The sequence below is a fragment of the Nanorana parkeri genome, unplaced genomic scaffold, assembly GCF_000935625.1.
Source record: "Nanorana parkeri isolate BGI_ZX_2015 unplaced genomic scaffold, ASM93562v1 scaffold1206, whole genome shotgun sequence".
Lineage (NCBI taxonomy): Eukaryota > Metazoa > Chordata > Amphibia > Anura > Dicroglossidae > Nanorana > Nanorana parkeri.
Window position 1 is genome coordinate 230,699 of NW_017307474.1, and position 14,361 is coordinate 245,059.

The 14,361-nt window shown below is 39.1% G+C and overlaps 1 protein-coding gene across 1 annotated transcript in view; it reads left to right on the plus strand.

The window, feature by feature from the left end:
• Nucleotides 1–14,361, plus strand: part of LOC108796979 (bile salt export pump-like) — an 81,111-nt gene that overhangs the window by 56,630 nt on the left and 10,120 nt on the right. The window contains exons 22-26 of the mRNA XM_018568547.1: nucleotides 2,918–3,022; nucleotides 6,130–6,291; nucleotides 6,755–6,958; nucleotides 7,467–7,708; nucleotides 10,022–10,178. Of these exons, the coding sequence (XP_018424049.1) occupies nucleotides 2,918–3,022; nucleotides 6,130–6,291; nucleotides 6,755–6,958; nucleotides 7,467–7,708; nucleotides 10,022–10,178 (870 nt within the window). The remainder of the gene's footprint in view (nucleotides 1–2,917; nucleotides 3,023–6,129; nucleotides 6,292–6,754; nucleotides 6,959–7,466; nucleotides 7,709–10,021; nucleotides 10,179–14,361) is intronic.

The following is a 14,361-nucleotide window of genomic DNA, read 5'->3' on the forward strand; positions in this document are numbered from 1 at the left end:
ACCAATTCGGTTCGCGACCAAAATTGTGGGATGAATTAAGTTCATGAACCGAGGTACCACTGTATACACATTGCAAGCATTTCCTGACACTGAAGTTTGCTTAGCATTTTTACCAAACTGACTACTAAGATGGAGGACCTATGTTTATTATCACCACTTATTTAGACTCAGAGTTGTAAAAAGATATACTATGACCTATGCATTCCACTAGCAGGAAATTCAATTTCTTGGGGTGTTCTATTAGTAAATAGTGTAGAGCAGGGGCAGCCAAACTCCAGCCCTCCAGCTGTTGTTGGAACTAAAAGTCCCATGAAGCATTGCAAGACTCTGACAGCCACATACATGACTCCCAGAGGCGGAGGCATGATGTGATTTGTACTTTCAACTAGGGTTGCCACCTTTTCTTCAAGCCAAACCCGAACACTTTAGTACCTCGCGGCAATTTTTTGGTAAAGTATACACTATGCACATATTTTGTAATTAAATAATATTGTAGGTAAATCACAAGGTATCACAATACATATGGAGTTAATCACAACTTTCCAAATTTTGCTTCACGGCCGGCCGTTCAAGTAATGATCGCCTGATTGCATGTATAGGAGCAGCCGTCACTGCTGTTACTGGTCCCGAGATCCGGTGTGCCCGGGACCGGCACGGCTGATCTGTGACAGGAGTTCGGCACACGAACTCCCTTTGATCTCCTCTCCGTTCCCGAATGCAGGAAGTGATGTATATTTCATCACTTCCTGCATTCAGTGTCACTCTCCAGCTAGAGAAGCTGATGATGCAGATCTCTGCTTCATCAGCTGCTCTGGGGGTCCCCACCAAATCCGGACTGTCCGAGTCATTCCCGTACGGGTGGCAACCCTACTTTCAACACAGCTGGAGGGCCAAAGTTTGCTTACCGCTGTTGTAGAGAATGCCTCCAGCTGCCACATTTCAGCAATTTTTTTGCCAATACAAGCAGCTATAGCTTAAAATACAGAGGTCGGTTTTAATTTTTTTAAAATATAATGCAAAACACATTTTATTGTCCTTATAATAGCTTTTACCTGAAAAAACAAACAACAAAACATTTGTGTGCATTAGATTATTACTATAATGAACAGTAGAGGGCAGGAGTGGTGCTGTTTAGACACTCCAGTGATCCCATATACTGTATCTGTCCCAACACAGATTGCAGATTATTTCATTTTTTATTATTATTAGTAGTATTATTTTTTAGATATTGATGCAACATCTACTGTCAAAAATCTTTCTGTATAAATACAATTTTTCCCAATGGATCGTTCAGAACTTGATGTTGCAAGATTGCTAATTATGTCTAGATAGTGTTGCTACAGTTTGTTGCACACCATTTATGCAGAACTGTATGCATGAGAGAATTGGTTTATATCTGAATCTATAATAAAATAAACTCCACACTGTTACACAATAAATGCAATTGATTAAATAGGAACATTTAAGGGGTCAGACCATTCAAATGTGATATTTTAGTTGTAGGTAGAGAGTGATAGACTAAATCAATCCCTGGCTGCCCATATATTTTGGATGCCCCAACAGCAAGATCTCCTGCCATAATTTCTGAATTTTTTTTTGTTTAGTTTTTTTCTTATTCACCTTTGTTCAGTGTTCCTGACCACTTTTGTGTGTTCCTGCCTATCCTATTATTATCCTATTAGTATCCATAATGTAAAATGAATTAACAAATCTAACAAGGATATTAGGAATCCCTCATAATGGCCACATGAAGTGTGCAGATCCTTCACTAATAGACTCCCCAGGAGATATAAAACTTTGTTAGATGGTTTAACCCTCCACCATCTAAACTCAATGAGTCCTAAATATATTATACTTTTGGCTCACCTCAAAGTATCTACATTTTGCCATTTTGCTGCATATCAAAAAACAGTTTTTGTGATGGGCGAACATGCTTGGGTTCGATTCGTGGGTGCATTCGGTGAACTATAATGCAAACCTCAACAAAGTCAATAGGAGGCAAATCTTGAAATTCAATTCTCCCCATATGCAAGGCCAATGGCCAAGGATTGTCAATAAAAAGAGCATGGGGAGCGGGGCACTGCCCTGGGAAACATGTACCAATGCATTTTTTAAACACTGTTCAGTAGGGAGATGCCACCCTATTTTAATAGGTGCTCCCTTATTTTAATGATAAGGGAGGTAGCAGCTAAACAGCAATAGAAGATGTTGCTGACAAAAACAAAAAAGTAGCCCTAAAAAGGACTGTTGGATCTCTTCTAAGAATTCCATGGGTAGTACATATGAACACCATAATGCAGGTCTCGGGCAGGAAGCATTGAAATCACTGATCAGCACAGTGAATGGTGTTTCATAGCATATGCAACACTGGATATAGCACTGTATAACTCTGTGCTAGCACAATACCAGCACTGTACAAGTGGAGTAAACCATCTATCCCTCAAAAAGCTGTCAGCTGTCCCTCACTTATTCCAACACGCACAAAAGAATGCTGGGAGAGCTGACTTTTATAGGGAAGGGGCATTTTCAAAAGCCCCATTATTGGCCATTTTTCCCCTGACCAGAGTTCACAGGTCAGGAAAAGCATTATGGGTTTTGCTTTTGGTGCATGGGTGACCCTGCCCATAAATGGGCAGTTTTGGCAAAAGGCAAGCATGCAAAGTTTGCGGTGAACCCAACTCAGCGATGAATGCGAACCTCATGCCTAATCAATTTCTTAATCTATATCAGCCTAAGTGAAAATTTAGAGAAACAATGTTTTTTTCAAGCGGTCACTGCCTAATATGATTGATTACTGACTGGGAATGGATGTGCTCAGTTTCTGCGACCATCACTATGGTGGCTTATAAAAGATGGGCAATTTACTCTCTAACGATGTTCTACATTCTGAGGTTCATCATTTTCCCCTCCATTTTAGACTTTTTCACTGCCAGATGAAGCTGAACAGACACAACAGATAAATGGGATGTGCCTGCTATTTGTTATAATTGCAGGAGTATCATTTGTAACCCAGTTCTTACAGGTGAGTCTGTAATGTAATTCTTTAATATGCAGTGCATTTATAAAATGTTATTTAATTTTTATACTCAAGGCAAGAGGCTAAACACACATTTTAACTACATTTATGGAAACATTTTTACCTGTTAGAATTACCCCGGTAGTCATGTGAAAAGGAGCTTCACCTTTTTATTAAATCATAAATATTAAATACTCATGGAATTTTTCATATTTACCTGTCTAAATAAAATTAAATTAAAGAATAGTATTTTTCACCCTGAACCTAAAAAAACAAACACATATATACTGTACATTTCCTTTAATCTGTGTTTTTTTTTTAAATATCTATTAAGAGCTCAGCTTTAAATCATACAATTGTGTGATATGATGTTCAAGTCATGCAAACATTTTGTATACTGCATGGACTAGATCAGCCTATCTTATTGCCCCAAGAAAGACTTGAAATAACTTTCAGGTCTCAGGGAACCTATGCTAAAAATGATTATACTTACAGCTCATGGTACATTAGCGTGGTATACCTATGGGCATATTTGACAGGCATGGCAGATTGTGTTTTAATACCCCAATAAAAAATCATATTACTGTAAGTAATATTTTTGAAATTAAATGAATAACAACAACAGAAAATAAACACAGTGAAACACACAATGAGTGTGGTGCTGTCTAATGTTAGTGGTCAGTGTAGAAGTGACCCATTAAAATAGTGGTGAGTGGAAAATTGCCCCTTTTTTGGTCAGCGTAGGTGAGATTTGCTATTGTTCACTGCTCAAGAAACCCCAAGCACTGGACTAGATTGAGTATTGAATAACTATTCAATTATTCAAAATATCCTTTAAAATATGTTCTTATATATATGTTAACTCTTATACACAAATCAGAAAACACATAATCACACAAGAAAATTCAATGACACCATATTTACGCAAGCTTTTGTGTCCAAAGTGATAGTTGGCAAAAACCTCACAAAAGAGTCAAATAATCGTTATTTGTGTTTTTTTTGGCATAATGGGATGAATTGCCATAGCAACAATCACGCTATCATTACAACCTGTGTTGATTTTAACTGACACATAAAAGAAGCCGCATTATGTTGCGGTCTTTCAGAGTAGTTTGAAGGCACAGAAAATAGCAGTAAAATAATACAAGAAATATTTCCAACCTGCCATAACGGTTTGGCTTCTAAAACATCGATTGCTTTTCCCTATATTGCTATTTCATTGGCACATCACCTTGTGCTGTCACATCACTCTTATGCTGAGGTGTCCAAGGTAGTTATTGTTGGTTTGTTTCCATAAACACACTATACAAGGACAGTGAGGGACTTAAAGGGAAGTAGCCCACATGAAATAAATACTTCATGTAATTTCAAACTTTTACTTCTCTAATTTTAAAAAGCAGGCCTGCTGAAATAGATTTCTGATATGGGTGGTTTCCAAGAGCTAAATCACCCATGGGCATGCCATTTCTTTTAGGGATATTTAACACCATATCATTTTTCTCCTTCCATTAAAGAATCTTAGTTTTCTGGTTACATTTTCAGTTACATAAACTAAGGAAAAGGGAGAGTGGATGTTGATTTACTGAAGAACTAAATGTTCTCTTATCGTATCTTAGAACTTGGCAGTCAACAGATATTTTTCTTTTGTAATGAGGCATTTTTTATCCCTGATATCCTGATATACACGTTAACTAACATTGCAGCAAACAACTAGGAAAGCACACTGACAAATTAGTATTCAAGTTATAGTTAAAGCCAAAATATATGCAATTTTCACAACACACTGGTGTGTTCATTTTCATTAAAAACTGTGGGGGTTATTCACAAAGCTGCCAAAGTTAACTGAACCTTGTTTGGCAATTCATTTCAATTTTGTACGACTGATTTCAGCTGTGCATCGGCTAAAATCAGCCGTACATCGACTGCTTTTGGTCAGCCGAACAGGCTCTGCAGAATTTGAAACAGCGATGGCTGTTTACATACAAGCTGTCCATGTAAAGACGCCTGATCGCTTGTATGCTGCATGTCTCTGTGCAACGGAGGGTGTTCAGTACACGATCTCCCTCTGCTCTCTTTGCTGGTCTCCGAATGCAGGAAGTGATGTTTACTACATCACTTCGGCATTCCTCTGTCACTCTCCGGTACAGAAACTGGAGAGAAGCTGGTGAAGCAGATCTGTGCGTCATCAGCTTCTCTGGGGGTCCCTAGGTGACATTAGGGGACTTAGAGACCCCTGAAGTCTCCATAAAGGCGACCTGTCACTGTAATGTGATATCACATAGGGGGATTCTTGGTCACGAAATAAATAAAATTTACACACACAGAAAAAAAAACCACACATTTTTTTGAACTCCCACATAGATGCACAAAAATGCGTTAGTGGCATCTAAACGCAAAAACGACAATTGCGCCAATTACGCAGCACTTGTTACATATCATCGCGAATGTTGGAGTAAGAGCAATCATTTTAGGTCCATCAATCACTGTTAAAACAAAACTTATGAGCGGTAAAATCTATTAAAGGGTCGCCTATGGCCAATTTTGGGTGTGGTAGCTGATTTCGCTGATGTGTGCAATTTTAAAGCTTGAAATATTTGGTGTCTACGTGACCCCATCTTTCATATTTTACCAAAAAATTGGGTAATAATAAATGTTTCCTAACATAAAAAAGGGAAAACAGTTTTATTTTTTAAATTTTCTGTACTTTTTTTTATTATATAGTAAAAATAAAAACTGCAGTGGTGATTAAATATCCCCAAAAGAAAGCTCTATCAGTTTAGTACAGCATTGCATGACGGAATAAATGTCAATCAGAGTACTGCAGCGCTAAATACTGAAAAATGGCCTGGCCAGGAAGGGGGTGTAAACACCCCGGTCAGCAAGTGGTTAATGCTGGTACGATTGGTCTGGGTATTTACGTTTTAAAGACCTCTGGTCACCATAGGGCTATAGACCATTTTAGAACACAGAAATAATGTCCACTGAGGCTTTAGTCTAAGAGGTTATCTAGATGTCTCTTTTTCTTTTGGTTGAATTGGCCTTTTTCTAACCCTGGTTGGATACAATAACAATATGATTACACTAAAGTGGCAATAACACGAGGTTATTTTCAGGGTTTTGCCTTTGCTAAATCTGGAGAGCTCCTGACACGAAGGTTGAGAAGAGTTGGTTTCCAGTCAATGCTTGGCCAAGAAATTGGATGGTTTGATGATCCCAATAATAGCCCCGGAGCTTTGACCACCAGACTAGCCACAGACGCATCTCAAGTTCAAGGGGTATGACAAACCTTCAGCGCTGTAAATTAAATTTGGTACAATGCGTGATTATTTGCCTGTAGAATTTTCCATATATTGTTGAGATTAATTATAATGAATAAGATGCAAAAATACATTTGCCAGGAAGGAGGGTTGGTGACCTTTTTAGCTGCTAAAGAATTAGCTCTGCTAAACAGTATCTAGTAATATAACACCAATGTCATATCAGAAAAACTGCATATTTTTGTTAAAAACAACAATTATTATTAATTATTAATAATAACTTCCAGATGTGACACATTTTTAGTTACATGTAACCAAGCTGGCCCAATGTAAGTTTAAAAAATAGATAATTCCTGTAGTTTAGCTTTAACTTGGTAAAATCTCTTAAGAGCACATTTAATTTAATGTTTATGCACTTGTTTAAGATAATTTCCTAACCTTTTTCTTTTAATACACTTTTATTTTCATCTGTGCTCTTTAGGCTACAGGTTCCCAGATCGGAATGATTGTTACTTCCCTGACAAATATTGTAGCATCGCTGATCATTGCATTCATCTTCAGCTGGAAGCTCAGTCTGGTCGTCCTGTGTTTCCTCCCACTCATTGGATTGTCTGGAGTGTTTCAAGCTAAAATGCTTACAGGGTTTGCGGGTCAGGACAAAAAGGCAGTGGAAGAGGCTGGCAAGGTAACAAAATGGGGACCATTGAAGGTAGTCTTCATTCAAGAATAAACACGCATCTTAGATGATGTCATGTTCTATCATCTGGACTCGTGAAATATCTATTCCACAATATGGGGAATGTATCAGTGAACTGTTTATATTATTTAACTTTACACTAGACTTGCCAGTTGGGTGGGATTGTTATTTTGGTGGCCATATCTTGACAATGAAGACACTGAAAGACAGCAGATGATTCAGCTTTCCAGCGACTGTGTAAAACAGATATCAGATATGGATAGAGCTGTTTTGTGCAGAATTTACAGGCTATAAACTATGTAAACCAATTAAACAGAAATCCAATTTACATGATCCACTTCACCAAGCTCTTAAGCAATGTGATGTAAGCTGTTTGAAAGAAAAGCTTATCAAAGGGTATTCGGGAGGTCAAAAGTTATTCCATTATCAACACTTCCTATATTGGTTTAATAGACTGCTCAGAAAATTATTTTAAAACTAATTTATTTTGAATCAGGTCTCCAGTGAAGCAATTGGTAATATTCGAACAGTTGCTGGACTCGGAAAGGAGATGATGTTTGTGGAGATGTACGAGGAGCAGCTAGTAATGCCATACAAGGCAGCAGTGAAAAAAGCACACGTGTATGGAGCATGCTTCGGTTTTGCCCAGTGTGTCATCTTTATGGCTTATGCTGCATCATTCAGATTTGGAGGGTTCTTAGTCAATACAGAAGGATTACACTATACCATGGTGTTCAGGTACCACATATTAATTTGGATAATTCAAGAATCATATGTGTCATTTTACTGACTTTCCATTGTTTTAAATAAAAAAAAACTGAGAAACCTTTTCACCAAGGTATTTAAATTTAGCAGCATTGACTGTAATATTGCCCAATGTTAGACAACCTGCTGTTGGGCACCTATTCTGAGACCTTAGACCATTTAGACATATCTGGCCTAGACTTTTTATTTAATTTAGATATAAAAAAACAAGGAATGCTAAGGGTTAATAAGCATCTTTCAAAGGAAACCCTCTCACTTGCTAATGGCTTGACTGTTAAGCTGCCCATACACCTTACAATTATCTGCAGATTTTCTGTGGTCAGATGGAAAAGGTGCAACAGATTCCTCAATCTACACTTAACTGTGTGGATGGAGTAATCTCCACCTGGGCCAATCTGTAGCACTTTTTCCATCTGACCACAGAAAATCTGCAGATAAATTGTAAGGTGTGTGGGCAGCTTTATGCTGATTCTTTTGCTTCCATAGTACCTGGGTCTATGGACTTAAATTAAAAAGACTGTTCACTTTGCAAGGCAATTGGCACTTTGCAGGGGACGTTTCTCCTTAGTTTAGTAAATGAGGGGAAGCTCTGCTGATTTTCATCACCCAACCACATGCAAGGAAATATGCTATTTAAAAAAAAATATATATAATTATGCGATTTGGCATTCTTTGCAAGGTGAAATTTCACCATATTCACCAAGCTAAGTAAAACCTTCCCATGAAAAGTGTAAATTTCCTTACAAAGTGAACAGCCTATTTGCCTTAAGTAAATAAACCCGTATACCAGGGATAGGCAAACTCCAGCCCTCTAGCTGTGGTGCAACTACAAATCCCATTAGGCAGTACAAGATTCTGACAGCCACAAGCATGACTTTTAGAGGCAGATACATTATGGGATTTGTAGTTTCACCACAGCTGGAGAACCGAAGTGTGAGAAGTTCTGACTCCACTCTCACTTTCCTTCTTTCTTTCTTGTTCCATTTCATTGATTGAAAGTATTTTTAAATTAATTAAGCAATTGCAGTGCATGACTTACTCTCACTACAGTATTCCTTTAAAGTCCAACTCCAGGCCAAATGTTCTTTTTATAAAAGCTCTTTATAAAAGTGATAATCACATTCAATGTGGAGCTACCCTTTGCAGTACCTCTTCTTTGCCACAAAACGTACTCAGCCTTTCAGGTTGAATGATGGTTGGCGTCACCCAGCCCTGCAGACTGAGCCCAGATTGTGAGTGCAGGGTTTCATGGACCCACCCCATGAGGAGGCGTCACATTTATTCATAATGTAATGATGCAACAAATGGGACAACACCAGCACCACTTACAGCATCAGGAACGCCCAGCCTGAAGACTTCAGAAAGGGTATGTATTGAAAACTAAAACTAAAACACAACTAGTGAGGTCTCCACAGGGTGAGGGGTTGATTGGGGTGTGGGGGAAGGGGGGGGACACATGGGACATGGAGCTCCAAATTGGGCTTTAAAGCTTATCTATACATATAAGCTAAAATGTGGCTGTTTACCAGGGATTCATTTGACAACTTAATGTGACAAAACAAATTAATAAAAAAGTAACTTTAGCACATAGTAACAATTACAAGCAGCAGAGCACTTCAGCACATGTGAAAATGCCAAGGCATCCTCCGTTCTTCTAGCCTGTTTTTCCCTTAGCTTAGTGGATGAAGTGAAGCTCTACTGGTTTCCATCATCCAATCATGGGCAAGCAAAAATCATGCTTTTCGTATTTATCTTGCACATGATTAGGTATTCTTTGCAAAGTGAAGTTTTACTACATTCACTAAGCTAATAGTAACCTACAAAGTGAACAGCCTATTTGCCTTTAGTAAATTAACCCTGTTATGTTAAGTATTAAAGTGAGCCTGAGCAAGAGAGAAGCTATGCAATGTTTACTTTAAATGCTATATTATTTACAGCTGACTTGTCTATGTAAGAATAGGGCTACCTGAGTCAAGGTCAGCTTTTTTTGTGCTAATCAGTATTGTATTATTTTAAAGCTTGTTTAAAACTGCATTCGTCGAGGGCCAACTAAAAGATGGAGTTCACCGGTAGACATGCAAGTCCCTTTGGTTTTGCAGGCTAGACTGCAGAATGCTTGCTCCCTTCCTCCCCTTAGGCTCTAAAGTTAGAGGCTCTGTATTTTAAAGGGAAACTATTTACTTATCTGCCTTCTCCGAGTACATAAAACAATTTCTAATAGGTTGTTTGATTTTCATCAGTGATATGTCACAAACATACACAAAGGAGTCGCTCTTTCTCTTGCAGAGTAATTGCAGCTATAGTAACAAGTGGCACGGCTCTGGGCAGAGCTTCCTCCTTCACTCCAGATTATGCCAAAGCAAAAACTGCTGCCATTCAGTTCTTCAAGTTGTTGGATCGTATTCCAAAGACCAGCGTTTATTGCACAGATGGGAAACAATGGGTGAGACAGCTTATTCTATTTATAAAGCATTGGGTACATAGGAATACAAGTGGATAGGGAAACAGGTATATGTGATTCCTGTTTTGGGGTCTTCCAGCATCTTCTGTTGAAGCCATGATTCCATGGGGCTCACATGCAAACCTTCCACCAAAGAGGAATATATGATTACTCTTTTTTGGTTCTGTCGACATCTACTGTTGAAGCCATGATTCCATGGGGTTCGCATGTAAACCTTCCACCCAGCGTAAACCTGGATGAATGGCACTCACACAGCATTACCACCATTATTGTTGAAACCATTATTCCAAGCTTTACTCCAGGTGTGACAGGGCATTTCAGTGCTGAGTAGCCATATCTACCTTATTCTTCCTGAAACTGGTCAGACATGCTGCAATCTAAACATACTATGTACAATCTTGTGTTCCCATAGTTGAAAAATACACATTACATTTTTACCCAGTTAGTTAAACCCTAGTTGTTGATAAATTAAAGGAATTTTTGAAAGAAGATGGGTTTCATGCTGTGAACTCTAAGGTAATGATTTATAAAGCTTCCTTCCAACCATAGATTGGGCAAATGCTGTTCCCACCACTAGATAGAGCCAAGGAACATAGAAATGTCCTATGCCATTTGGCTCAATCTAGTGACAGGAATGGCATGCAGATGGCATTTGTCTAGTCTCTAGTTGGTGGCAGCTTTATAAATCAACCCTCAAAACTTTTAAGGGTTGATTTATACAGCTTCCACCAACCATAGACTAATGCCATTTTAAGTTAAAAGTGTGATCTCTGGATTACTGTGAAGATAGAGGCAATCTATAACACATCAACCAAACAGCTTCTGTCTAGTACTGAAAAAACAGTCTAGCAAAGAAGTGTTTCTTAATAGTAATTTGTTGATGTTTTATTTGAAGTTAAATCACATACAGAATACATCTCTGCATCAGTCAGTCCTGTGGAAAATATATACATATATAAAGTATTATTATATTCTGCTGACAAATTCATTTTCTTAGCACAGATCATCATTTTACTTACCAAAACAGATGTCACCAAACAGCTTCTACAGTGTAATGTCTTGAATAGACTATAAAAGCGAGACTATTATCGCCCATTTGGGCTCTGTGTCCTCTACAGACTCATAGATGGGAAATGTAATTGCTCACAGTGGTATAGAATGACTGACTATACAATGTCACTTATAGAACTCATTACTTACAGAACTCAAGCAAACTTGAAGAGTAGACAAGCAGACTTTTTTAGCTGTTAGTATAAAGTATAATGTAACAAAAAAATTACTTTAAAAGATAACTGCGCTATAACTATACTTTAAAAAAACCCTCAGCTCTTAGTTTTATATTTTTTTGTCCCCACTCCTCCAATATCTTCGCTGTGTGGCCCGCTGAGAGCCACACAGCCTCTTCACCAACAGTCTCCTGGCCAAGCCCTGCTTTATTCATTCCTAAGGAAAGCCTGTCTAGTTTTCATCCCAATGAAGGATAGCCATTCCATAGGAATAAATTGAGATTATTCTGTAAAGGAGAAGCAGAGCCCAGCTGGGAGACTTTTAAAGTGGTGCCACTGTGGCTTCCAGCTGGCAATGCAATATACATTTCAGAGAAGTGAGTACAGGTTAGTGAAGGGGAGGGTGCTGGAGAGTGTAAGGTTTGGTATGTTGGCACCACTTTTCTTTGATAAAAATACAAAGCATTTTGTGAATGGGCAATTACTGAGGAGGGGGGATGTGATTATCATGAGTGGAGACCTAGCTGATGATGGGGCCTCTCTTGTCTGATACCCCTGAAGGTGGTGACGGGGAGTGTGAGGACACAGAGTGACATGAGTGCCAGTGTTACAGGCTGGACTGGATTTGCCTAGAGGTCTGGGTGTGTGGACCATATGACTGTAGACTTCAGGAACGGGAAAGAATGCTAGAACGCCGAGGTATCAGAGTGAGTGGCAGGAGTGTAGTATGGGTTTTAAGCTGAGGTCAGTAATAGCTGAGCAGCGGAGTAGCAAATCAGGAGCCAGGACAGAGTCAGGGTCACAAGCCGTGGTCTGTAACAAAAAGAGGTACAGGGCAGAAGGCAGAATTCAGAATCCAGAAAACAGACCGGGCAATACACAGGTAAACAGGATACAAATCAGGTCACAGGTAGTCAGTAAGAAGCTGAAGACTACTCAGCAATCTGTCCATTACTCACATATGTTTAAATCGGCCATCTGGTGCTGAGCTAATACTGGGCCAAGTGTCCTAGTACATGCACGTGTTTGAGCCTGCATTAGTCTTCTGGAACGTGCAGAACCTTCCTTACAGCGACTGAAGCACTCCACTGCTTGAGTCGCATCGCTCTCTCCCCTTAGGCTGGGTTCACACTTGGGCGTACAGAATATGCGCATTTGCCGCGACTTGCGGTAAAAGAAACGCGCGACAAACGCGCGTTTCCAAGGGCTATCCGGCTGTATCCTAATGGATACACGGTGCAAATACGCCCCAAAGAAGCGTTTGTTCTTCTTTGGGCATAGGGCTTTTTCAGCGCGTTCCTACGCGCTGTAAAACGCCCAGGTGGGAACCATGCCCATAGGCAATTATTGGTTTTCACATGTTGAGCATTTTAAAGCGTGTAGGAACGCGCTGTAAAACGCCCAGGTGTGAACAAGGCCTAAAGTGCCTGGATGCTTGACGTTATGTGTAGCCGGCAAGCTACAACATAACATTTTTTAATTTTGCAGCAGCCCTCCACACCAGGGTTTTTAATGATACTTTACACCTTCAATGCATTGTGTAAATTATAATTTGTTTCCCTGGAGTTTGGCTTTAAAGAAAAGGAGAATTTGCAGAACAGCAACATACAGGAACCAGATGTGTGACTGCATGTTACTACATGTTTACAGTGTGTTAGCTAATGAACCTCTTTTCTCGTCTTTCTGTTGGTTTTAGTTTACAAAAATGTTGTTCCCAGAAAATTCTAAGAAATCTAACTGGTAACTGTTGATCTGTTTAGTTCCTTATTCAGCAGAAAGAGAGTAAAATGTTCACCTTCTTCTTATGGAGGCAGGGTATGTTTTCATTTAACAATTACTGACAGGGCCACTTTAAACTAAACTGAGCACTCCGTTTCCTGTTCTCTATGGCTTCCTTCACCCACAGTTCTATTGATTTACTTATAAGTTTCAATCAAACAAAGACCAGACAAGGGATGAAAAGTAAATACCAGATTTTGTGAGGCCCTACTTACTTTACATGCATTGCTCACTTACAAATATATATGATGTTTGTCATGTTGTCTCATAGCTCTACTACAAAGAAAATGTCACAAATTGTTAGGTTACTGAATCACATAAAGCAGATTACATACACTGCTATTAAATTAAAAGACCGCAATCGTTCACAGGTCAGTAAAGTGATCCAAAAACCACCCATGTTGTAGGACACTTTAGGCTGACTGTGACTGTGTTTTAGAATAAACACATTAGCTTTGTTCCTCCTTCTGATGAATTCTGCATCAGTCACACGAAACCCCAGGAGAATCATCTTCTCCCGGTGCTTTCCATAGTTGAAGTTGAGTAATCCTCATCATGCTCTTGTGATTAAGAATGATTTAATAGGGAGATTTGCTGATTAATCACTTTTTTATTCTACAATATTGATTTGTATGATTTGCAGAGGTTTGCACAATTAAGGATGTTCTGTTTCAAGAAACACTTTTTGCTTTTAGATTTCGATCCTTCCAGGCAGTATGGTTACCACCTGAATCAGCACAATCCACGGACAGCCTAACTCTCTAAAAAGACACAGAAGCTTAATCCCTTAATCCAATGCAGTTTTACTTTACTGAAGTATAAAAAAATATATATATTTCCGAGCTTAGTGTCTGTGATGAAAGCTAGCAATAAACTCAGGAAACATGAAAGAAGAAGAGAGGGTCTATCTAAGACTAAACCAACTGACTGTAAACACGAGAGAAAATAGAGGGAAACACCAAATGTACACACAAAAAGAAGCTTAAGTAGCGTTAATCAACCACTAGCTGTCAGGCATATACCACAACAGTGTAGCAGCAACAGCACAAAGGGCTCATGCAAACAACCATAAAAATGTCAGTGCTTGTCACTGGCGGAACTACCAGGGTCGCAGCGGTCGCACTTGCGACCGGGACCAGGTGTTCCGCCAGTTCGGGGGG